This window comes from Haliaeetus albicilla, chromosome 7, assembly GCF_947461875.1.
Source record: "Haliaeetus albicilla chromosome 7, bHalAlb1.1, whole genome shotgun sequence".
In the NCBI taxonomy this organism is placed as follows: domain Eukaryota; kingdom Metazoa; phylum Chordata; class Aves; order Accipitriformes; family Accipitridae; genus Haliaeetus; species Haliaeetus albicilla.
In genome coordinates, this window is record NC_091489.1 from 13,989,903 (window position 1) to 14,017,110 (window position 27,208).

At 41.9% G+C, this 27,208-nt stretch overlaps 1 protein-coding gene across 1 annotated transcript; it reads left to right on the plus strand.

The window, feature by feature from the left end:
* The first annotated feature begins 3,940 nt into the window (after positions 1 to 3,940).
* On the plus strand, positions 3,941 to 20,847 carry IYD (iodotyrosine deiodinase). The gene is made up of 5 exons (XM_009918306.2): positions 3,941 to 4,189; positions 13,358 to 13,552; positions 15,600 to 15,759; positions 17,595 to 17,751; positions 20,258 to 20,847. The coding sequence occupies exons 1-5, from the start codon at positions 4,009 to 4,011 to the stop codon at positions 20,438 to 20,440; spliced, it is 876 nt and encodes a 291-aa protein (XP_009916608.2). The 5' UTR covers positions 3,941 to 4,008; the 3' UTR covers positions 20,441 to 20,847.
* Positions 20,848 to 27,208: the final 6,361 nt, after the last annotated feature.

Sequence of the window (27,208 nt, forward strand, 5' to 3'; positions counted from 1 at the left end):
TTAACTACCATATGGTACATTTGAGAATTTATCCTATCTAAATAGGTGTACTGAATCCCTTTTTGAATGTCTAGACATTATTGGTTTCCTATAGCATCCAATAAGAAGTCTCAAGAGTTCTCCAATAAACTACTGTTAGAAAAACATAGGTAGGAAAGACTGTTGGGGCTGATGGTTTTGGTTCTGCCTAGCCATTCACAGTCTCTTTCCCTTCTACCTCTGTGTGTTTATGTAGCTCAGACTCACCCTATACAGATAATATTTTCATTGATAATTTATGCATTTGGAGGCTCTCCTATCATTTACATCTTTTGTGTAACTCTTCTGTTAGACCCCATATGCATGTAAGAACTCATCAATAGACTTGCTTCAGCCTAGCCATGAGACAATCACATAGTAATGCCATAAGACTCCTCCAAGCAGGATGAGAGGAATATGCTGAGGGTCATGGGGATGATGGGAAGAACCAGTGGGGAATATCCAAAGCAGAAATGGAGCTGCATAACTTAGAGCTCACAGCTTGTTGTTGAAAGGCAGGTTTGGTTCCATGCAGTGCATCTACAGTAAGATGGTAAAACAGGAGAGGTAATAAGTTGATCCCACTGCATGGTACCATCTAGCCCTGTCCTTGTAGCCTATAAATGTCACTTGCTCATCACACATTTTTGCTTTGAGAAAAATAAAGGGCTATATTTGATACCTGAGTACATTTTTTTCTACTTCACAACAACAACAATTACACACAGAATTTAATGGAAAATATTAGACAGAACTTTTGTCCAAAAGCTTTTAGTATGATGGTCTGTATCTTTTAAGAGTGTTTACTTGGATTTCATGCAGTAATACTTGAATACTTTGGTGTTCTCAATATCTGTATTTCCATCAAAATTTTCTAGCTTCTTTCCACATCTGTCAGAAAAAGCTTCATTAATTCCTAGGAGTAAGGTTATTTGTAATGTTTCTCCTGACTTTTTTGAAACTCAAAACCGAAAAACCCAGCTGCTAGGCTTTATGGCTTACAGTAGAACAGAAGAAGTAATGGTAATAATGTGCTTGAACTTGTCATGATAATAATAATTACATTTCTATAAAGCTTGGATTAAAATAAATCCAACAGAAAAACTGATTAAAATCTACCATACAAAAGTTGACTACTTCCACCCACCCCTTCCCACAGTTCCTCAGAGCATCATTGTGTTTATATTTTGAATGTCTACAGTATGGAGTTATTGAAACTAAATCAGGTTTTAATAAAACAAGGGATTTCTGAGGGACTGAAGTTCAAGCTAACAATGCAGAATATACAACACCAAATACAGATTTTGCTGAAGTTAATACCAAAGAGACTTTTATTTAGCTTGCTTGCTTTCTCTGCTCTACAAGAGAAAAATTAATATCTCATCTCTAAGAAAGTCAAAGTTATTCCAGGAGTGTGAGAGATTACACAGTTCCCAGCATTGCAAATAGAGGTAGTTATTTTAAACAATAGCATTCAACCTTCTCTATTGCCTCTCTTGCTCTTTCAGCACAGACCTGTCTCTCTGCAGGATGGATTCTCAGCTGCAAAGCATCCAGATCCTAATTTATGTGTATGTGAATATTCAAGGTTAACAAGAATATATTCCCTGTGGGAGAAACAGTCAGTGCCATTTAGACCGCATTTCTTTTTCCTTCCTTGCCATAGAGTAGGTTGTTGAAAATGTGTCTGATGAAACTGTGGGTTCCTGTTCTAGTCACATGAACAAATGTGATGTTTCTATTTGGGATTAGGTGAAGTATCTCCCCCCATGACTGGATGGCCAGTAGGCAGGACAAATATATTTAAATATCTGCTCTAAATCAAGGAGAGAGAGGATAAATTTAACTCTTTTTCCCACATGATAATTGTTCTTTCTATTCCTGTACAGTGTATGGGGTTTTGGGCTTTTTTTACACACAGCCCAAGATCAATGACCCAAGCAGGTGTCCCAGGTCACAACTTGACTGGAGAGTAGGGAAGAGAAGATTCATGGCTCGGGTTTTCAAGCAGGTTGCCCTCTTAGCCAGGGGCAGGTGCCTGTCTATTGCCAGCTTTACTGGATTAGAATAGAAACCTAAGCACAAATTTTATATGTCCTCTTTATTTCACCTCTCATGGGTTTATGCAGGCACTTGGCTGGTTCTGAGGGTACCCTTCTTACACAGATCCCATACATTGCCTGGAAGAACCAGGACCTGTGGGGACCCGGGGACTGTGTGTTGGAGTAGAATGTGCTGCAACAGCAGTGAAGTATTTATTCTGTATTTGAGCTGGGCAGCTGAGAAAGCCCAGCCTGGGTACAAGTAGTGAGGCAGTTCCATTTTGCCTCTAAGCATATCTAGACAATCTGGGCACAGCTGAGCAATTTGCTTAGCCTTAACCTTTTAACACAAGGAGCTTGTATTAAAAGTGGATACCTGACTGGATCGTTAGCCAGGCTATCCTAGTGCGTGGTCACATATTCCTCTTCCTGTCCAACCTGGTCGTTAATCTGTGCTTCCCGACACACAGCCTCTTCCTCAAGGCAGCCGGCAGTGTTCACTGAAGCATGGGAAGGTAGGGAGCCTTTGGAGTGGCAGTGTCAGATGGGACCAGTAAGGGTGCGCCCAGCGCTGCAAAACCAGTGGGGTGAGAGACGCGAGTGGCTAGGGTATGGACAGAGAACTTGTCAGGATGAAACCTCCGCATACGCCAACTACTTCTCTCTTCCCTGCGTGCCCTGGTTTCCACATTAAGGAAACAGTGGGTGCCCTAGGCAGGACCTGCAATGCCCCCCAGTATGTGCCAGCTGCAGTGCGTGACATGCCAGGGCCCTGGGAGACACCATCTCCTGGAATGGTTACAGCCACGACTGCTCCCACTTATCTTGGGTGGCCTTATCCAAAATGCAGATTAACTTGCCATGGATACAGAGACTTCAGAGCTGGCCCTGTGCAGTATGAGATAAGGTTTGGCAGGGCTGGTGCTTAGCTGGTGCTAAAAAGGGCTGATGGGTGCTGGTGACTGCACACAGTCAGTACCCCCGTATCCTGCTCTCCAGCACGCCCCTCAGCACCCACTGCCATCTGGCATTTCATTATCCTGTATGTCCCAACAGTCCCAGATAAAGACATTTTTTCAGTGCTGCTGTGCTGATTCAGTTCCTAAGCAGTTGGCTGAAGTAAAAAATTGGTTAAGCATTTAGACATTGACTAGTCTTAGATTAGACCAGGATCCTATCACTTTTTAATCTTTCCTTTGATAAGATACCTGAATCACAGTTTTAAAATTTACTGCAGCATAGATATTCAGCCCTCAAATATTTCTTACATTGATTCCCTAAATTATTCTTTTTTCTTCCCCCAGAACATCCAGGATGAATACAGGGTTCTGTGAATCATCTCATTCATGCTTCATATGGAGGTAATGCTGCTACTTATCTGTTTTATTGACCTGTTTACATAGCCAAGGGTGCTGCTGCAAGCTGATATTCAATTGGTGATATTCTGATTTCCTGGGATACATGCAATATGACTAATTTTATGAGTTAAACATTGAAGGGATGCCATCAGTTTTTATAAGTCACATTCCCACTTCACTCTTTCTCATAATAATTGTTACAAGCAAGATTACAGAGATCACCATAACAACAAAAATAAGGAGGAGGTGGGGAGAGTGTTTTGCCTTAGTCTGGGGTTTTGGAAGATCTTTTCGGTTTTTTAAATTTCGCACTGGACAGCATTTATGCGTTCGTATATGCTCAGTGCCTCTACTTGCTGTTTGTAAGTAGTTTCTTCCAGAAAATATATAAACTTGGGTCTGCTTAACAGCATCACAGATGAGATTGTGGGGGCGGTGGCTGAAAAGTAGAACTGGGATAGGGTTGAGGACTGAACCTTGGGTCCACCCCTTTCTGCTTACTGCCGTTCTGCTCTTCCCTTTTCATCCTCTCCTCTCCTTTTCGGGAGAAACTACTGAACTTAGAAGGAAGGCTTCACATTTCCATAGTCATGGCACTCTTTTCTTCCGTAACCCCAGCCTTTATAGCTATTATATGTGTTTTGATTGGGGTAATACTGAAGAAGACTAATGGAAAGAAGGAAAAACATGAGACTAAAAGCAAGTCTCTATCTCGTCCGTGGGTTGATGAAGATTTAAAAGATGGCACTGACCACCACTTAGAGGAAGAAGGTAAGAAAAATCTTATCCTCTGAGCACCTTTGTTGTTTGAATTTTATCTGCTGACATGAATAAAGGAGATGCGATCTTCTGGAGTTCTCCACAGTGATAGCAATGCATAGTGCTACACTGCTGCTGTGCCCTGGAAGGAGGCTGTCCTCATGTCATGTCATTCTTGGTGTAAATCTCTATTTTCCCCAGATCCCACAGGTCAGAGTGCAAAAAGAAAACGCATTTTCAAAGACTCCTGTCTGTCCCTCTGCACAGCAGACCTCAGACCTAGGAGGGACTCTGTTGGCAATGTAGGGAAAGAAAGGAGATACTGCTGAAGTCCCCCCAGCCTCTTGCCAGGCCTCATTAGTGTGAGAAAACGGAAGACCTGAGCAAAGAGTTTCTATCTGCAAGCTGATTTTGTAGACATCTCATCCCACTTTACCATCTAGTGCTGCATATTTGGTCTCAGTACCCCCAGAAAAGTTGGAAATGGGTTTATTACAGTTATTACAAAAGTTCTCCATTTGTGACTTCTGAGAATGTCCATGAGAGCTTGAGCTGGAGTAGCACTGGGATCATTTGGGAGCTATGTTGATCAAGTAAGAACAAAATGTGGTGACGGTATTAATCTGTTCACACAACTGCATATTTGAACCTGTATAAAATGCCTCTTTTTTTTTTTTAGTAGCGATTTCTACTACATCTACAGTAGTGATGCACAGCTTGGACAAAAGTCTGAGTACAAAATATGTCCTTCCTTCATTTTGTTTCCTGATTATCCTCCATAAGCTCCCTTTATTTCCTCATAAAATAAAAACCTACACATTTCTGTCCCTATGAAGTTTTTAAATGTGCAGCTAATAAAGCTTTTTTTTTTTTTCTCAAGCTGGTTTCAAAGGCTTTTTGTGTGTTCTTTTTTGTCCCATAATGACACATTCCCTGAGTCTGCTTCTAGGAATCTTGAAACTTGTATTGTTTTTCTGTACATATACCTATTTCTAAGAACCATTATTTCTCTTTACTTTGCAGTGTTCAGTGTACTTTGAGTTAGTGTTGTGTATCAGTTTCCAGAAATAGTTGATACTTGGAACATTTTGAACCATGTTGACTATTACCCAAACATACAAAATTTCTTTAAAAATTAGTTTATATGTTGTATCCTCCTTTGTTCAATGCAAAATAGATTCTGTATAAAATTATCCCCTATTTACTTTGTCATTAGTGGCTTACTAGTTCAGTTAAATTGCTGCAGATTAAAACTCCTGTGGGTAGTTCAAGTTATAATCTATGAATTATCAGTGACATCTTTGATCACAGTTGTTTCTATCAGTTTAAAAATTTAGTTCCTCTAAATAAACAAACCTATTGGCTCTTAACAAGGAGCCTTACTGCCACAGCTGCCTATATAAAATGTTATTCTTTTATGTGTTAGTTGTTTTCCCTTTTATTCAGGTGCTAAATTCAAAATTGTATTAGTTTAAAATTTCTTACAAAAATTTGACAGCTATATAGACACGTTTGTGCTGTTGCTAAAAGGAGATTTATTTATTTTTAAATAAAACCTCTCTCAATGTACCATGTCATCTGACATCAAATTAAGTTTTCTTGCTATGTTGCTTTTAACAACAAATAATCATCTTTCCCTTAATAGTGTGTGATTTGAAGCAACATCTTTGCAAAACAGGCATGTCTTTTATCTCTAGAAAAATTAAAATAATTGCATCGTGCTTAGAGAAGTTTTTCTTCAGCAGGGGAAAGCCCAGCCTAAGTGAGATGATAATATGGCCACCTTGGTAAGGATCTGCTACTCTGCTAATGCTGGACATATTCACCCTGTTTTCAGTGTTAAAATTTTCACTGACTGCACTAGACGCTGAAATGGAAACATGGATGTAGACAGAGATTTTCTTAATAGTAAAGAATACTTTACCTGCTGTGTAAATTCTGCTACTTTACTAGTGTATCTTACTTTATCAGAAAAGCTTATTTCTACTTAAATGGCTCAAGCTGGCTTGTGTTTAAAGATAAAGTTCCTCTGAAAAGAATTTGATCGAGGTGAGATGAAACATTTTTAAGGCTTTGTTTAAAGCTAGAGTCTAAGGCTGCCATAGGTGAACAAGCTGAATTTTGAACAGCCCCCTGACAGGAAGGGGCAGCTGAAGACCAAGTCTTTGGATACGCATCTGTGACCAAAGGGACGGTGCTTTGCCAAGAGAGTGAAGCGGTCTGGAAGAAAAGCGCTGAACTTGGGTGACATCAGCCCCGTGAACATTCCCTGAAGTGGCACCAGCAGGGATGTTTCCCCTGAGCGGGACATACCTTGGAGCAGCAAAGCCTTCAGAGTAATTAGCTGAACTGCTTGGGCAGGCTCAGTAGGGTCACTTATTAGCAGTGAAGGGTAGAAGGGGGAGGGCCAAGTGCTCCCAAGCTTGTCTGTGTTATGCTTTCGGTAGCTGAAGAGAAGGATGTTTCTCAGAGCAGCCAGAAACCCAGTTCTTTGGTTAAGTGGAAAGCATTCACTCAGTCCATTTGTTTAATGCCTTAACTGGCAGTACTTCAGATTTGTTTGCATTCCCATCTGTCCTGTAACTTTTTCCTTCATTTATGAGATCCAGAATGAGAGACTGTTGTGCTGTGGATTGGCAAGAATGGTCTGTATGTGTGTTTATCTGGCCGTGTCTTGCATTAGGTCACGTGTGATTAGATACAGATGAAAAAGATCTTTCTTTGGCCTTGTCTTGAACGATGAGTCACAAGGGGTCTCTTCTAGTGGTGGGCATCTCATCATAAAAGTGGTGATACCTCGTCTCCCACTGCTTCAGGTTTACAGTATTAGATGTGGACTATTGCAAAGACAAATTCAGTCTTTAGCCCAGGGAGCTTATTGTATATTGGTCACTTTCTTGGTCATACGTTCACATCAATACAGTTGATGGATATGGTAAGTACAGACCCAGTTTACAGTGGTGTGGAGGATGAGGTTGAATTTTATTTGTATCCTTGTTACCCTGGGGATCAGTTGCAGAGATCAATAGCCAAGGCATTTTATTACTACATATTAATCGTGGGGACTTTGGTGATGTACTCTACTTAAGGCCCAAATGTTCCATCTCTTCTGAAAATGCACTGCTCGTTGCTTGTGATACTTCTTATAACAGACCTCTCTGACTTAGAAATATTTCTCCACTCCCCAAGTTCAAAGGCTTCCCATATCTTTTAATATTATTACTGACATGAATCAGGCAGTAGCAGTTTAATTTTCCAATTCAATGACAGTTCATGCTTTGTGTCATTTAGGAGCACAGGACTTAGACGGACATGATGCATCATTGTGTTTATCTCCCCACTGCTGCAGACACCTCCAGCCTTTGTCATCAGCTGAATGAACATGAAAACTGGCCTTTTTTGTCCCCGCTTCTTTAACCTTGCTGGAAAGCTATTCCAGAACTTTGTGCTATGGGTTAAAATCCTCCTCTTCCTGCCTGCCCACCCAAACTTACTTAATACTATACCCATTTTTCCTGTTCCATCTTCTTGTTAGTTTAAAGGATGCTTCTCCAGCCCTTGTGTATACCCTCCTGTGGTTTACAGGCAGCAATCAGATTACCTCTCAGCTTTCCTTTTACTAGGTAAACCAGCAAATCTTCTCTTTATAAAACAGCCACTCCATTCCTCTGAAGATCTTAAGAAACCTTCTGCAACTATATTCCAGTTTGAGGTAATTTTCACAGTATTTTGATGCTGGCTTCTTTCTTCCAGGGTCTGTCTCTCCCACTTGATACTTCTTTTGCTTAAGATCCCTGACCAGCTCTTGAGGTTTCCAGGATCAGCCTGCTAACCACTATTTATTTATAACCCACTAGTAAGGCACTCCATCTCTTTTAGTTCCCTGTTAGCCACACAGTTCAGGATTGGATTCACTACTGGGATTCCTGTAGTGGCAGATTATGTAGCAGTCTGCTATTAATCAAGCAAAAAAAGAAAAGGTCAGTTGCCCAGCATTTTAAGTCCAAAGATGTGAAAGCTTTCTTTATATACATTAAATTGTTCTCCTATGTATTGTGCCTTTACACTGGAAAAGAGGATTGGAGAGGAATTCTATGCTTAGGAAGCAATTCCTTAGAGAAGAAACTGAAAGAGTTGGTTTGGAAAGCAAACACATTGGTCTAGACTGAGGTTACAAGTAAGGTTTCTCAAGGATCGGTTTCAGGACCAATTGTTAATATTATCTAGTGGTCTTTGCGTAAAACCAAGGAGTGTACAAGTGAAATTTCTTAATGACATACACCTGGGAGCCAAGGACACAGGGAAGTGTCAGTGTCGGTAAAATAAGTGGCCAACAGAAATGAAATGACAAGTCGTTGTTCTTAGTGTGAGTTTATGTTGTTAGGAACTCATGGTAAGAATTTTTGCTACAAACTGAGGCAAAATTTATTACATGATTTGTAGGCTGATTATAACCTCCCCTATGAACTGCTGGGAAGAACACAAACATAATCCTAAATGTATCCGGAGAGGAATTTCTGATAGAGTCAGAGAAATAGTACTTCTAAAATGAGATTTCACTTGGGATGTCTGAGCCAAAACCATTTCAGATTTGCTTAAAGAGCAGGAAGCCTGCTGACTATTGTAAATGTACAACAGAATTGATGGCAATCTCGAGAATGTGGCTAACAAGATAATAGACTGACTAGCAGGATGTCTGTTGTCCATCAAATGATGGAATACACAGAGATGTAAACAAGACATTTGTAGTATTGTATAATGTGACCGTACAAGTAGGAATATGTCTAAACACAGCAATTAAAGATATAGAGAGCATGCACTAAACAGATGGTGCTGATAATGATTTTAGCTTAACATATGGATAATGTTAACTGCTAAGAATGAATGGTAGACACATGGTGGAAAAGAATAAATAATAGATGAATTTATTTATAAAAAAAAAATTGCCAGGAGAGTTTTGGGTTTGTGTGTCAGTTGTCTCACTTCTGGGTTCTTCCCCTGCCTTAGCAAGTATTCCCATTTTGAGTGTATCAAGGTTTTAAAGTTTTGCTTACAAAACTTAAGCTTAGATGTAGTGATTCTCATACTTCCATTCTCACTAGTCACCTCACCTTTGTCCCATGTCCAAAACCTTTGAAAGGACATTTCTATTTCACTATGTTATTATTAAGTTGAAACATCTTGACCACGCAGCATCTTCACTTCTTCTCTTCTACTTACATGGGAAAAAAACCAACCCGCAAAACAAGCAAACACATCTCTCAAAATTTAACTTGGCTTGACCTTACATAATACTGCAAGTTTTATACTTCCTGTCTTACAAGGTCTAGGTTTCTGTGCTAACTAATCTTTTTCTTCCATTCCTAGTTGCCTATAGATCATTTAATTGAGATGTTTATTCAACCAATTACATCTAAAATGATTTTTATACCTCTGATTTAAAGAAATGCCAAATCTCTCTGCTTCCTGATCCCTGAATTCTTCAGAGTTCTCCAACTTAATTTTTCTTAATCCCTTATTTTCCCCAAGTTTTTTTCTCTTAAAAATCGAGAACCACAGTATTAGACCTATTTTTTTCTTACCCTTTCATTTAGTCAATTAAATTGAATGAACTGATAATATTTTTTTTTTTCTAATGTCCTCCCTTTTCACTGAAACCAAAGCTAAGAGAGTCACTGCACCAAGAGAAGAACGGGCTATTTGGTTAAGGTATGGGATGCGTCAGCTGGGAAGCCTGGTTTTTAGTATTATCATAATATTTCCTGTTTGGTCTATACCTGGAAAGCTATGCTTCCACTGGGTACTTCATAACAACGGTGTGGTTGAGGCAATATGACTCTCTTAAAGATGTGTCCTGATGTAGATGTGACCTTGGGGGCCTTTGTAGGCTTCACACTATCCCAGAAGATAGTGAATCTCAAAAACCAACCCTTTTTTAGCCATGCTACTTTTTTATTTCTTTACAGTCCACCATGACATCAGTTATTACCTATTTTTTTATTGATATGCTTCCTGCACAAGTCAAAGCAGGCACTGCTGTTATTATAGTGTCTTCATTCTTCCTTCCCTGCCATGTTTTGTTTCATGTCCTGCACAGGCACGGATAGCTTGTCCAGTTTGCTGTCTAGGCCTCTGTACTCAACTGGCCACAAGTAACATCCTCTTTGGATTAAGTACATCATCTGAGTCAGTTCTCTGACTACTGCCCTCATCCATAAAAGTAATTCAATCTTGCTCTTCATCCTTCTGTCCTTCAACATTCATGTATATATTGATGATTTATCACCTACCTGACTTCCCTCTCCTTGTGTTTCAAAACCAGGTACAGAGATTACACAAATTTCCTCCAGCCTTTGCTGCCATTTGAGAAACCTCCTTTGTAAAGATTGTCAGTATTTTATAGACTTCTCTCAGTATCTCAGGATCGCTAACTCAAAATGATTGTTGATAGTTTTGCAATAATACTAGAAAAAGAGGTGACCAAGCAGGACTTGGATTTGCTTAGGAGCCAAGATTAGATCATCAAGTCTCCTCCATCAGTGGCTGAATAAGAGGTATGGTGCATTGAACGTATGCCATTTCCTACTTTCTGAACTTTGATAAAAATCTCATCATAAGAAAGTAAATAGTGAGAGCACATAAGAACTCTTGGTTCCTGGAGTTAGTTTTATTTGACTGTTTCTAGGCCAGAAATAGTCTATTTCTATTTCCCAGGACACTCAACGTTGTAAACTTGTGAAATGGATAGGGATGATTGCTACAGCACATTAATATAAGCACAAATAGTATAGTCTGACCTGAAATTTTCACCAAGACTCTAATCCAACACCTACTCTCAGTATAGTTTTCTGGTCAGATTCTGCCTTCTGATAGACAATGGATAACCTCAGCTGATTTCAGGAAGTTTTTTGTTATCATAAGGAAAATATTTCTGCCATTTAGAAACTCCTCTTACAAGAGTGTCTATGGATAAAATTAAGTTGTGCATCATTCTGCGTAACTACTAAATCTCAGTTCAGCAATGAATAACTTTCTTGTAGTTTCAGTACGGCTATACAGGAGATGGATTTGGAGAGGGACAATTAATTTTATTGGACCAATCAAGACAGTTGCAGGAGGCCATCCAGCTTCCAGGCCTGTAAGGCCTTTGAGAGGAGCTTGCAGGAGAAGTTATGTGCCCAAAGCTTGCATGATTTTCTGTCCTGTCGATATCAATGGACACCTTCTGAATTTCTCTACTGGCCAGACAGTCCTCAGTCGAGTTGGAAAGGGTTGATGAGCTGCCATGTCCCAAGTCCTTTTTTTTTCCCCTTAGGGTTTTATAGATTTTTGGGTCATCACTTTTTCTCTCAAATCCTTTGGCTGCCAGGCATCACTGTCTCAACTTCTGTCTGTGGAAAGTTTTGCATATTGGCTTTTACCAGCTTAACATAGTGGTCCTTGAAAATGGCATCCTATGGTACCATGCACGGTGTGGAAGAGGTGGGAAGGATGCAGAGCTCTAACCATCTCCCTGCCTCTCCTCCCCAGCTACCCTACCACTCTAAAACATGTAGGATGTTGAACACTGGGTCCCCAGCAGAAGCTCTTCCTCTCAACATCCTCTTGCACCACACTACTTGCTAGTGTAAACATAGCCTTTTAACCCTGTAGTATTCCCTTCACTGAGTGTGGAGGAGGAACAGCAAAAAAGGGGCTGTGAAAGTTTCTGAAAGAGGTCGTCACCAGAATCCTAGCAAAAGGGCAAGTCCTACTCAGCCGATTGCTATTGAATAGTAAATAATGTACTTTACTAAGTGTAAACCACAAAGGGAATGCTAGGAAGAGGCATCCTCTTCCTTTTTCAGTTTGAGTGTGAAAGATGGCCACAAAAATAATTTTTACAATGGGTCACTGCTTCCCATTACCCTGGAGCCAGGTCCTTGCAGACTGTGACTGAGAGTGCTTAATATAGGCATGAAATTCTAAACAAAACAAATTTTCTGGGTGACTTCTTTGTATGCAAAATGAAATGTATGTTGTTTGGGGACCAGAATCATTCTGTTTAGAATCAACATATGAAACTATATATTGCAGCCTCTTGCACATGCTGAGCTGCACTTGTGAATATTTCACTGCTGTTTATAAAATGAACAAAAAAATCAGCCTGGTCTCTAAGGCAACTGCATACTACTAAAACACAGAAATAATTGCTGTTTGAATTTTTACTGGAGATTGCTATGATTCCAGAATAACAGCCTAATGGCAACTGAAAAAGCACTGGAATATTTGTTCCTGACTCAGCCCTCTGTAGCAGATTGCTCAATACTATTGACTAGTCAAAATGCAAAATTTAAATGGCTTTAACTTCCACATTATAGTTGCAAAAAATGCTGTCCCTGCTGATTCTAGGAATGCAGGGGAGAAAGAGGAGATCTCAGAGACAACAGAAGATGCATTTTGTGGTATTAAAAAAAACCAAAGAGACACATTTCAGTGAAATGAGGAACCATTTTGAGTTCTTAAATTAAAGACAAGAAACACAATATGCTACATTTGATATGTTGTTATCCTAAGTATAGATGCCTGTCATCCATTTCCTCTTATGCTGAAAGTATCATGAAACCAAAGAACTTAACCACGAAGTCACATCTGTGCAGAGCCTAGACTCGTAATGCTTCTGCTATGAAACATGCTATGAATATGGAAGAAGCTGACATTCAGCTTGTCAGAAGAGATTCTACACATATTGGTAGTTAAGCCCTCTCCTTAACTTCAGTAATTTAATTGATTTTTTTCTTATTAGGCTGCTCAGGAAGGAACACACATGTTCACACTTGCTTACTGAGAAAAGCGAGCTAAAAGGTTGGCCACCTTTTCACCACTGTTTCAGTTTATAACCCATCTGTACAGGCAGGCTTGCAGACTGAAGTGGAGAAGGCCATGACTTCTTTGTAGATCACACTTGCTACAGCCGGGAGGACCCTCCTGCCTCTTGGTATTTAAACAAGGTGTTTATTCAGTAGCTGGAGCTAGGGATCAATGAGTTGTGTCAACTGGACCCTCAGACTTTGCCTTTCCAGTGGTGTAGAAGTGCGATGTATGCCAATGCAGGCCAAAGTGCATTAAAGTGGTGAACGCCAAAGATATAAACAGTGTTCTCCAGCAAAAAAATCCTTAGCCACTTTTATTTTCTTGCAGACGTTGATGAAGAGTGGCAAGGTCCTGATGAAAATATTGCCCATGTCCCTTTCTTCGCAGAGCGCTACTCTGAGGGTGAAATGATTAAAAGGTCACAGATGTTTTATGAGCTTCTTAATAAGAGGCGGTCTGTCAGGTTTCTCAGTGATGAGCCGGTCCCCAGGGAGGTTATCGATAATGTCATCAGAACAGCAGGTATGGTACTGAGTGGTTCAAGGTTTGGGGAGGAAAAAAAAAAGGGGGGGGGGGATCAGCATTGCTGTTCAACTGTGTAAAAGTGATGTGGAAAAGCCAAGAGAATTGGCATTTGCCTTATGGTTTCCTTGATTCACCTGTAGCTGTAATGAATGAGCACCCATTGATTGTTGAAATTACGCAGCTTGAACAACTATGTGTTGGGGACTGGCTTGGAGCATTCCCAATTCCTTTGTATTTGCAGTGCACCCAAAAGGGAGAAAGAGCATTTCAACAGCATGAAACAAGCCATTTCATTTTCAAGCCTTAAAAGATGTTCTTTAAAACAAAACCGATGTCCAGTTTAGTGAGACATCTTTCAAATAGAAATACTGAAGTGTTTTCTCTCAAAAATGTCAAACTATGTGTACTTCACATGCTTTAAAATAACATGTATTATGATATTAATCATGTGTACATTTTGTTTGTTGCTTTTTTTTCCCCCAAACAAATTGATGAAATTGTCTCAGCCACGCAAAATATTTTGGTTGACATAAATAGTTGAGTTTTATTATGGGGAAAAAAGTTTCAGTCTAGAACAAAAAAACTTTTCCAGTCCTTTCAATATCAGTGCCAGGCCCCTATTGCATATGACTGGAGTGTTATGCTAAGGACCCTGATCAAGATTATTTGACTGAATATCAGAAATTAATTTTCTTTTTTTTTTTTTTTTTTGAGAATTTATGTGTTGCAAAACATTACTGTCATGTCCTGGCCTAATCTCATCTCTGCTTAGTAGCATTGACTTCAGCCAGGAGTGTCTTTGATCCTCATTATTTCTCTTATTCTATGAACTAGCCGCTGCTAGTATAGAAAATATTCACAAGCTGCCTTAGAGAAAAGTTCAGTAGCCTCTAGCAGGATTAATAATATAGAGATTCTTAGCATTTAAGCTGCATTATTTTCCCTTTAAAAACTGTAAGCAGCTTTGTTACTGCACTGTAACAAGTCTGCATCTTCCTCTAATTAGCTGGGAGTCATTAAAACACTGAGCATGTTTTGGCAAATGCAGCAAAGCGAACAAGCCTGGAGTGCAGATGAAGTACTTAGTAACCCTCAAAGCATTGGGCTGTGTAGAGAAAAAGAAAACAAAGCAAAGCATAAATGTCATCAGTTCTTACCCAAACCTGAGGAGAGGCAAGGTTCACAATATAAACAGAATTTAATATAAAAGGTAGTTCAAGCTGCTTATTCAGTGTTTTTCAAACTGAAATCAGTGCTTAGGTCAGCAAATATTGTATGTGTTCAAGACCTTCAAATATTTTTAAAATATGTATGAGGGGCTGGAGAGATCTAAACAGTCTCCTTAACCTATTTATCTGTGAACCTGCATAGATAACTATATTCTTCAGCTTCTGGCTTTCATCCTGTAGGCAGTTAAAATATTCTCCAATGGTGTTGGTGTGTAATGATCAGGGCTGAATGAGCAAATGCAGATTTAATATGTGCACACCTACATACACCAGCTGTCTTTGGGACAACAAACTCAAACCTGTGTGCTATGTGGCAGATGTCTGCATTGTGCAGCTCCTCATCTTTGTCAGTCAGCGACAGTTTCCTGCGGGTGGTCGTTTAGTCTTGGTTCCCTGAAAGCCATTAGCTTTGCCCTTCAGCTAAAATCATGCCTCAGAGTTGGGTACCTATTCACATGGTGTGTTGTTTTCAGTATAATGTTTTGTAATAACATTACTGCATACATATATTGAGTCATAATACTGCCTCATCATAAGAACCACAAAGGAATTTTTACAAATCCCTAACTTTGGTTTCCTGTAAGGTGGCTCTGTGAAAGGACTAACCTCTGTCATTGAATGGGACTTCACATTTTTCGAGAAAGAAATGAATAGGAGTGTGTGCCAGAACTTATCTTAGTCCTTTTCTTCCCATCTAATCCACCTACTTTCCCATTGCTCTGTTGGTCAGCCTGAAAGCCCACAAGGAAGAGCTGATACCTCTCACTGCACACCCTCCTTCCTGCATTTTCATCTTTCCCTGTTTTTGTATGAAGGTACTTCACCCAGTGGAGCGCACACTGAGCCCTGGACCTTTGTGGTAGTGCAAGATCCATATTTAAAACATAAGATTCGTGAGATTGTAGAAGAAGAAGAAGAAATCAACTACAAAAAAAGGATGGGAGACAGATGGGTTAATGACCTGAAAAGATTGAGGTACGAAAAAGACACTTGGCTAAGGGGTTTGAAGGGAGCCGTGTTTTAATCTAGGAAAGACTATATTGGGAAGTTTTAGTCATGCTGCTTTTTTTTTTCTTTTTTTCATTTTTTTGACTTATTTTCAGAAGAAAAAAAGCACAAAACCAAAACCTGAAAATATTCAGCTCAATTTTTAAAACTGTTTTAAAAATGTTTTTTCAAGTCTGTGCTCCTTAAACTCTCTGCAGTTTTCTGGTGCTCCTCAGGAGGGCAGCTGTAAATATTTCCCATGTCCTGATCACAGAAAAAGAAAGAAGGTGGAGTCAGAGACTGCCCCAGCCAGAGAGTTGCCAGGGTCGCTATAATGTGGTCCTTTTGCTAATTTACAGGTGGGAAGAAAAGACTCCTGTTTGAGGAAAGTGGAGTTCCTACCCAGCAGGAGCTGAAAAAAAATATTTACTATCTATATGTTAATTCTGGCTGCCTTGTTCTAAGGGCCAGGTGAGATGCAGCACCTGACTGATACACACAAAAGAAAAATTCACTATGCCTGCATGCTTTAATCATACCAGAAGAAAGATGAAATAAGTGACTCAGATGTTCAGCACACTCTTTTCTGTTGCATGGCTTTGTCTTGATTCTCAAGATGACGGGAATCTTACTGAAAGCACCACAGTTTAGAAAACTGAAGTGATAAAATAAGCTTGTCTTCAATTCTTCCAGTATCCTTTTCCATTTCTTCCTCCCTCTTGCTTTTAATATATTTCTAACATTCATGTTTGGAAAGAAAAACTTGAAAATATGTGTAGAATTGTACCTTGGTGGCTGGTTCATAAACACTCCATCCTTAAATTGGCTCCTTTGTTATTTTTTTTTCATGTGATCTCTGTTGCCATAACTCTTGTCCAAGTTTTTTCCTGTTGTTTGCCAAACAATGAAGTTCCCAAAGTCATTGGGAGCTTTGCTGCTGACTGAGGTAACCCCAAGGCTTGTCCCTATGCGAGTGCTGAATTATGCAAGATTTAATTGTTCCAAATGCCCTCCAAAGTCTGACTGACTTGCTTAACTTCACACAAGGGGAAGATGTCTACTGAGTCTTGGCTTGTCAAATGAAGCATATGCGCAAAGCCTTATAGTGTTGATTTGCTCTACTTGTTTCATAATGTTATTATTTTTCAGGTGCTTATGTGCTATGTAAATTTATGTGCTATGTAAACAACTAAAAGATTGTATTTTTTATATCTTGAGTGAGAACAGGAGAAAGCACACATTTTCTTATCTAAATCCTGTATCATAATTGTATATATTGTCATTAAAAAAAAGGCAACTAAATGAATTCTAACAAGGCTGAAATACCCAGAAACAGAATAACTTTTTTTTTCCGTGAAAATATGTTTAGGTTTACACCTTAGGCCAAGAAGTTTTCAACTTTTCTGCCAGCAGTTTTCCCTGCAATTACAAAAAAGCTGGCACTGCTGGTAACAGGTGGATCTGCAAGTCTGCAAAATTCCAGGAATTAAACAACCACAAGGGCAAATGCTTATGAGGCCAGTTCACAGATAAGAGGTCAAGAACTACCTCCTATTTTTATGCAATTCCACTCTTCAGAGTGAGCGCATCAACTCCTCAGCCAATTCGGTTAAAATTGAGAACTCTATTCAACCTCCCCCCCCGCCCCCCAAATGTTTCTATTTAAGCTGATAATACCTAATCCTTTGCAGTGAAAGTTCTAAGATTTAGTCTACTGCTATAATTGTCACGTACCTTTAGTGCCCCTTTGCAGACAGTAAATGTGACTTACGGGAATGTGAAAAAGTTGCAAAATAAATATCTTAAACATTATTCTTTTGCAGAACAAACTGGATCAAAGAGTACTTGGACACTGCTCCGTATCTGATCCTCATTTTCAAGCAGGTATATGGGTGGCTTCCAAATGGGAAAAAGAAGACCCACTACTACAATGAAATCAGTGTTTCTATTGCCTGTGGTATCCTGCTTGCTGCACTGCAGGTATGGTGACAGACCAACATAATGGGAGTCAATATATCGTCTTGGATTACATACCAAGACTATTCTGCCCAAATGAGGGTGGAACCCAATTTAGATTTTAACATTATCAATCCTCTGGATTACTCCAGTTCCTGGAAATATGTCTTAGTTTTGAGTTTTAAAGTTATTCTGCACAGGCCTACATCTGAGAAGGTGGTTCCTCTCCTCAGTGCTGGTTAACAAGAAGAAAAATGTAATGCAGCTTAATTCCAGATTTGTCACTCTTGTCCTGGGACAGGCTTCAGCCCCTGTGGCTTCTGCCTTATGCTAACAGGGCTGACAGGGTCTGCAGGCTACCCCAAGCATGGCTGTGCAGTGCCACACTGGCCCCTTCTTTTCAGTAATCCCTAAAAACCAGCCTAACCCCAAATCATTTTTAGTACACGGTGCTGGAAAAAAAAATCAAGGACATATTTCACAGAACAGGCTGTACTATTTCAATCAGTCTTTCCAAGGCTCAGTGAAACGATTTCTAAAGTTCAGCATGTTTGACACCAGCCAGTTGGATTTTCTCAGTGGTTTCTCAGTGCTCGGTTCTGCTTTTTGTATCTGATGTACTCACACAAGTGTTTAAATAGTGAAGGTAGTCTGATAGTTAACTTGGCCTGTCAGCAGGCTAACAGCAAGGTGCCACCTCTTACATTAGGCCAATTTCCTACCAGGAACTGCAATTTCTCCTCCATTCTGTTTTGAGTGACACTTCCCTTCCTGTATTGCTGCTTCTCCGGAGGATCTTCAGGATGGGAAATCTGAGAAGTGAGCAGTGCAGAAGCACATTGCTGGGATGTTGCTGCTCTGCAGCTGCACAGTGCTCTGTATTTTCCCTCCATGGAGCAGAGAGCAAAGGGAATGCACAGGGAATGGGGCAGATCCAGACCTGTGTCACTAGTGCCTTAGTCAGAAGCAGTAGGAGTGACAAGGCTCCACTTTCCCCTGAGCCAGCCCACCATCAGGTGGGATTTCGGAGGGTGCCTACCAACTGTTAGGCTCCTTAGTGCTGTCTCTTTCCCAGCTCCTATAAATTAATTGACAACATTAAAGGACACAGTGCCGTGGTGTCGTGGTTTAACCCCAGCCAGCAACTAAGCACCACGCAGCCGCTCACTCACTCCCCCCTCATCCGGTGGGATGGGGGAGAAAATCGGGAAAAGAAGTAAAACTCGTGGGTTGAGATAAGAACGATTTAATAGAACAGAAAAGAAGAAACTAATAATGATAATGATAACACTAATAAAATGACAACGGTAGTAATAAAAGGATTGGAATGTACAAATGATGCGCAGTGCAGTTGCTCACCACCCGCCGACCGACACCCAGCCAGTCCCCGAGCGGCGAATCCCTGCCCCCCACTTCCCAGTTCCCAAACTAGATGGGACGTCCCATGGTATGGAATACACTGTTGGCCAGTTTGGGTCAGGTGCCCTGGCTGGGCATGAGAAGGTGAAAAATCCTTGACTCTAGTCTAAACACTACTGAGCAGCAACTGAAAACGTCAGTGTTATCAACATTCTTCACATACTGAACTCAAAACATAGCACTGTACCAGCTACTAGGAAGACAGTTAACTACATCCCAGCTGAAACCAGGACACGTGGAGTCATAACACTCAGCACCACCACTGTTAGCTCTTTTACTCTTAAGAAGATCATAGAGATTACTTAACATGAGAGACCCATTTCCTGAGCACCTCTCGCTGGCTGACTTTTATACCTCAAAGCCTCCCAAAATATATACATTACATGGAGGGAGAGACTGAAATCCACATGTGCAACTATCAGGAAGTGCCTCAGCTCTGAGGTCATATCTTGGATAATGTCAGCTCTTTATTATTTGTCAGTTGTTCAGCTTTTTTGTGAGATTCCATAGGAGAGGAGGAGAGATACATAGACTTATTTTGGGGTTCTGATGTAAGCCAGAGCATTGGCCACTGTGAGAGATGGCAACAGACTCCTGTGACAACTTCTGAGGCAGAGCCTGTGCCCGCTGTCCCCGTGAGGTACAGCTCTTGAGAAGGAACAAATGTTCACAAAGCTGTAAGGCATCTTCCTGCCAGCTGTATGGAGGCAAGAACCCAAACATTTCTCTGTATAAGCCAGATGAACCCCATGGGATGATATTCCAGTGATAACCCCACAACTGCCTCTCAGCTTCACTGTGGCCATGAGTCCCCAATTACACCGAGTACCGCAGGCAGCCTCCTGCTGTACAGCACACAGACATGTCAGGCAGAACGTGCTGTTGCTGCAGTGGAGAAGTGCTGTACTTCTCTGTAGGCAAAGCAGGCATCTTTTATGGTACCCTTGAGTCTGTTAGTAAATTAGATGTTCTAAAGCCTGCAGCAGGGTCTAACACAGTAGCATTTCTGGGCTAGTCAATAGGAGAATATGTACAGGTCTGGTGGGAATAACAGATAGAAACACAGAGCACCGACTTCTGTCTCACTCTGTTGCTGTCTGTCTTGCTGCAGAATGCGGGTCTGTACACAGTGACCTCCACACCCCTCAACTGCGGCCCCCAACTCCGGGTGCTGCTCCAGCGCCCAGCAAACGAGAAGCTGCTCTTGCTGCTCCCTGTTGGCTATCCCAAGAAAGAGGCTACAGTGCCTGCGCTGACCCGAAAGCCGCTGAAAGACATCATGGTGATCATGTGAGCCCAGCGCCAGGAGGAAGGCGTACATCCCTGCTGCCAGCTAGTAAGCAGCAGCCAGCTGAAGTTGTCACTGCTGTTTCTGTGCATCATCCTCCTACGTCACTGCTGCTCTGGCTGTTTACACCTGTATTTCTTTCAGTGCTAGTAATCTACTAATAGTAGTCAGCAGTCAAGCACTGCGCATTTGACGGCTGCTGTTACCAGTGAGCCCAGGCAGTTGTTCCAGGCGACGCGTACAATGGCCTTTAAATGACCTTCATCACTCGATTTTTCTTATGCATTGTAGGGACAAATCTTTCCTTGAACTGGAATGTATATTCTCCTTATACTTTTGTGATAACTGTTACACAGTTATTTTCACTTCAGAAATTTAATGGAGGTTGTATTAAAAGATATAAGGAGGTCAAACTCAGCTGTGTTATCTTGATCAGTGTGTGCTATTTAAATGCCCCTTCCTCTTCACTGTGTTCAGTTCTGCATAGGAGGAAGCTATTTTTCTCATATACAGTAGCATTTTCCTTACCTGATTGATCTCAAAAACATTTTCTATATCAGGCTTTCTTAAACTATTGGTGGCACAAGTGTCTTCGGCTGGGGGAGATCTAGTAGAAACAAAGCATCCAAGGAATTTCCTTGTTACCATTTATTTATACATGTTCCAGGCACGGTTAGATCATATGGCAGCTATCAGTTGTGCCCCAATATTTGCTGCTTCCACTTCTACTGTTCTGGTTATCCTGTTTATACCTACAGCTATAGCAGTTTAACACCCCAAAATTAAAGACCCTGACACATGAGAGGTGCTTTCATGTCACACCAAATCAGGCATATTTAGGTTTATTTTAAGGCCGCTTCCCACAAAAGTAATGGTCCCTACTAAAAGCCTTGTCTACAGGTAAGATGTGAACAGGCACTGGTGGCAGTTGCTCACTGGAAGGGTTGATGCTACTGATACCTGCGCTGGCAGAGCCCCCTCGTGGGGTTGCGGTTTCTGCCAGCTTTGTGAGCAGTCCAAGATGAAAACAGTGAAAGAGAGACTTCCTTCCCTGAAGCTGCCTATATTCTGTGAAATACTTGCCCACCCTGCTCTCTGCTGCATGTAACTTCAGGCAAATTCAGCCAAACTGGCTTCAGCCTTCCTTGGGGGTTAACTCATCGCACCTTGTCTGAAGTCAGTCCTATTTAACATGACCTGTTGTCAGCTAAGCAAGTGGAGGGGATGATATTTTGCAGAGGTACAGCTTTTTGCAGTGTTAATGCCTCTGTTGCCCAATGAGAAAAACTATTTCCCTCTTTGGCAGACCATTTTGCTGGTATTTGGCAGGCACGGTTCTCTGTTCACCTGTTTTACTAGCCCCGTTTCACATGCTCAGTCATACAGCAATGGCAGGAAGAGTTTCTCATGCAGACCTAGTCTGAAATGAGCTTTTATAACTACAGTAAAATAAAATAGAAGTCTTGTGTCTACATGCTTGCAAGGTCTAAAAGCTAGTCAGGGAGAGAGGGATGAGCTGAACCAAGCCAAGGCCGACAGGCTGCAGGTCCCCAGTTACCAGGAATACATATTAAAGTCACTCTAGCAAGTTTTTCTTCTGTGCAGATGCTGCTCTGCCATATCAGGTCCCTTTGAAAAGCAGTTCATACCTGCTGTAAATGTATGTAAGCCCTCTTATGTTTGTTTTAATTCAGAGTTCACATCGATAGAGGACTGAACCTCTGTTACTTTGCAATCTCTCCTATAGCTACAGAAATTCTCTGTCTCTGCCTGGCCTCTGTCTGCAAAGTAAATGGCATATTTGTTCCATGAAAGTACCCAGAGAAGGTTTACCAAATTAATTCAAAACAGCAAGACCTTGCATATATAAGGCCATTTCTAGTATGGTTTCATAATTAAAAACCAAATAACTAAACCACTTCAAAAATATTAAAAAAATTGTCACAATAACAAACATTGTTATATACCAATATACCTCTTTATAACAAATAAGATTAATGGTGGGTTTTTTCCCCCATGTGTTGATTCCAGAAACTAATATACACATATAGCTGGAAAAACAAAGCCCTCACACCTACTAGATGGGAAAGATTCTGTCCAGGAAAGGACTTCTGAAATCATAAAATATAAGTAAAAGCAGCAATTTTTTTTTATTCCATACAAATGCTTATTGAAATGCAAATACTCCAGTAGTATTACAACAGCTGATGATACTGCAGAGTCTTATATAAATCATGTTAGTGCTCCTGTTGTGACAAGCCTACTTGGAATTGCCACTGTTCTCTAATAAGTGTGCTGTCTTTACTTAAAACAGAAATTAAGTAAGAATGAAAGTTGTCTTTCCATGCAGAACATTATTTAATAAAATTAAGGTTAGCATTTAAATTGTTTTACACTTAACTAGGGATTTTTCCTTTGGGTGAACAAACAATATTTTTTCAGGAAGCGAACATTCTGGGAGGAAAGTCTCCCACACAACCAGTAGGGTTTTAATTTTTATATTCCTCCCCTTCTTATGTTTAAAACCAAGATTAAGAGACTTGGTGGAGTTAGCACAAGATGCTGGAACTCAGCATGTCTCTTCATGATATCTTATGGCCACATCTCTGAAAGGCTCTGGACTCAGTCTACCCACCTCTTCTAGAAAATGACTGTACCTCTCAGATAGGAACTGACCCCTTTAGAAAACTTACCTCTAAATACTAGTTTTCCAGAATCACAGAATAATTGAGGTTGGAAGGGACTTCCAGCATTCATCCTTTCCAAACCTCTGCTCAAAGCACATCTAGTTAGATCAGGTTGCTCAAGGTCTTGTCCGGTCAAATTCTGAACAGCTCTAAGGACGGAGAGTCTATAACCTCTTCAGGCAACCTGTATGGTATTTGTTCACTTCCATGGTAAAAAAATGTTTTCCTGCTCTCTAATTGGAGTTTCCCATGTTTCAACTTGTGTCCATTGCCTCTTGGCCTATTGCTGTGCATCTCCAAGAGAAGCCTGGCTTCGTCTTTTCTGTGTCTTCCAATCAGGTACCTGCAGACAGCAATTAGGTCTCCCCTGAGCCTTCTCTTCTCCACGCTGAATACAGCTCTGTGTGCCCCAGCTCCCTGGCCAGCTTGGTGGAATCTGTTGGACTTGCTCCAGCATGTCACTATCTTTCTTGTACTGAACAGGCCAAAACTGGACACAGTACTCCAGACATGGTCTCACAAGTGCCAAATGGAGAGGAAGGACCACTTCTCTGGCCCTGCTTGCTACACTTTTAGTAATGCAGCCCAGGATGTGATTGGCTGCCTTTGCTGCAAGGGCACAGTGCTGATCCATGTCCAACTTGTTGTCCACCATGCACCCTGGGGTCCTTTCCTGAAGAGCTGCTGGCTGGGCCAAGCCTGTACAGTGGCACTGGGTTATTCTATCCCAGATGCGGGACTTTGTATTTACTTTTGATGAAATCCATGAAGTTCCTATCCGCTCATTTCTGCAGCCTGTTCAAGTCCTTCTGACTAGCATCCCCACTCACCAGTGTTACAAGCACTTCCTGCAATTTGGTGTCATCCCCAAACTTGCTAAGAGTGCACTCTATCCTGTTGTCTTTTGCCCTCAGTTCTCTTCAGCTTATGGTAACCCTCCCAGGCATATCTAGTTTAAAGTCTTCCCTACCAGATTAACAAGGCCTGTTTCCAAACATACTCTTGCCCCCTCTTTCTCAGATGCATCCCATCCCTGTTCAGCAGCCCTTGTTCATCAAAGAGAGTCCTGTGGTCAAAAAACCCGAGCCCTGCCTGTGATACCAGCCACGCAGGCAAGTGTTGACCCACTGAAGGAGTCCACGTCTGCTCAGGCCTTTCCCCGTGACCAGAGAGGAGACGGCGCCTGGGCCGCCATGCCCTTTACCCTGCTCCCAGAGCCGCCCAGTCACTCTTGCTTGATACGCTCCAGTCACTCCTGGCAGCACTAGCGGTGCTCGGATGGGTCAGCAGCAAGGGGCAGCAGCTTGAGGTCCCGTGCAACATCCCTGGTCCTGACCCTGGCGAGCAGCAAACCTCCGGAGACGTCAGGCTGGGGCAGCAAGCAGGCTCCAGGGACCGTTCTCTTGCCTTTCCCTTTGGTGCAGGCCCTGGGCTTGGGCCCCAGAGTACCCTGACGGTCATGGCCCCCGGCACTGTATTCCTGCTGGGGTTGTAGATCTGCAGCTGCAGCAGGCACCTTCCCACCTTGTGGCCAGAAGCCACCAGCTGCCAGCCCTCCCCATGGGTAGGCAGGGGACGTTGGTCCCTGAGAGGCGAGGAGGACGGAGGGTGGGGAAGTGTCACTCGGGAGCAGCAGGTGCCTGGGCATGGCTTCCGACATCTGAGAGGGGTGCTGGTAGCATTCGCAGGCTAAACCCCGGGTATCTGAGGGGGGCTCAGGCAGGCTTGTTCTCTTGCAAGGAGGAAAGGACCGACGACTGGGCTGAGACAGAGGGGAGCGTTGCCCAACAGCAGACTGTGCTGGGCTTCCCTTTGCTGAGAGAATGGTATCGGCAGCCTTCACGAGCTAAGTGACTCCCCACCGGGCTGGGGAGAACATTTGGGCAGCCTTGTGGGAGTGGACCTGCAGAGGTTAAGAAGTGTCACCCAGGAGCACGGGATGCCATGGCTTCTTTTTGCTGTGAGGGCAGATCTAGTGGCAGAAGTGTGCAGCACTGATGGAGTTCATGACCTAAATGTCAGGTTCTTTGAGGGGTGTTTGGGTGGGCTCATAGCCCTATGAGAACAGTGATGGTGGGGAAGAAGGGGAGACACATCAGTCAGGAGAAACAGGCACCTGTACGAGGCTGCCATTTGCTGTCAGGGCAGCAGGAATGTGCAAGAGCATTCATCAGCTACATGAAGCATGCAGGGGGAGGTGTTCAGGTGGGCACGTAGTCTCATGAGGAGGGACCTGCTAGGGAAAGAAAGGGGAGAAGTGTAGCCCAAGAGCAGCAGAAGGTTGTGCTGGGCTTTCCCTTTTCTGTTGAGGACTGTGTGAATGGCAGAAGTATGTGGTGGGGATGGTGTCCGTGAGTGAAATGACAGGCTTTTGTGAGGGAGGGGGGCTTTTGGCTGACCATGTAGTCTCATCTCAGCAAAGATGTCTTGTGGGTGGCCTCAAGTCAAGCCATTCCCTCTAGCTGTATGATGCAGCATGTGCCATCTCATCTCATTTTAAAAAAAGAAAAAAAAACCTCATCTCCTGATGGTCAGACTCTCACTGAGCACCATGTGGAAGCCTTAGTACAGCATACATTTCTTTGAGAAATGGATCTCTCTAGTCACCCTTGTGCCCTTTTGTTAAAGCATGACTGTTTCTTATAGCCAGTTATTGTCCTTGTTCACAATCAACAACTGAATGCCACCTTATGAAAACATGGGTGGTTTTGGGGGGAAAAAAAGGCTGCTAGCACTGAATAACATTTCTGGGATCTTTCTTCCTTGGACTGTGTGAGCAAATTTATGTGCATTCAGGGACCCTCATTGTCTGAGGTTTGCCAGACAAATGGGCTTAAAATCAGGTGCAAAATGATGGGTTGCATCGGAACCCAGGTGATTAAAAGAATAAGTGTCACATGTTGTTGGAGCTCGGAACCATGGGAAACTGCCTGTCTCCTCCCACTGCATGGATGGCTAAACTGGCATTGGTTTCAATATGCCCTTGTAAAGTATTGCAGCTCACCTGGTGCTTCATTAGCAATCCAGCTGGCCATGAAGTGGGGCAGAGAGCAGCATCATCCTACCCACTCCTTCATCTTCCTTTCCGGCCAGGTGAGCCAGAACCCAACTGATTCTGCTAGAAATAATTTTAAATCTTTATGATTCAGAGTGCAAGGTCTGAGGACTCTGTTAAACTGGTATATATGCCCATCTTCTCAATAGCTTAGAACTCACCCACGTGATCAAGTGTAAGCTTCCCATAAGCTAGCTGGACTGTAGTAACCATCTAAGTGCACTGTTGTCAGCTTGAAGAAAATAGCAGGTTTTCACTATTTAGCTTCTTTGCAAATAGTTTAAAGCTAAGGGCTGCTACCTTGCATTTGATGGATAACTGTGCCCAGGAACAGCTACTTGGTCTCAGGTGGTGCCCAGGGATGTATTAAGCTCTAGTTTATCAGCTGTGTATTTGAGCATTTCTTACCATTTATGCTAGTACAATAAAAGCAAAGCAACTTACGGGTGTAAGGAAGTCTTAATGTGGTGCTGTGTATCCTGCATGAATACAGAAGCATGCAAGCCACAACCTCAGGTTGTGGTTTTGCTCTGACCAAGCTGCAGCACTTTAAAGACCCTAAAGCAAGTAGATGTGCTGTCAGCATCTGATTGATTTATTTCTTTAATTGCTGTATAGATCTCATGGACTCATGAAATATGAATCTTGAGAAAGCATCCATCTCGCACTCCAAGGCAGGATCAGCTGTACCTGAATGCCAGGTACTGACACAACATGAATCCACAGCACTAATTCACTGCTCCCAGCAAAAAACTTGAAAGAAATAAAAACTCAAAAGCTAATTGTGCCAGCACATACAAGTGCTAGGAAGGTTTTTTTTTCCCGAAGGGCTCAGTCTTGGCTTCATGTAACTGTCACTGATCAGACCTCCATGGACATCATTAAGAAGAGGTTGGCTGCTGTGTCATTTGTGAAGATTTCCACCCACCTGAGCTTAGTCAACTGTTATGCTTTCACAGAACAGACATGGTATTCATGACTCATAACTCTCAAGGCATTTAATTATTTCTTTGGCTAACATTACCTATATCA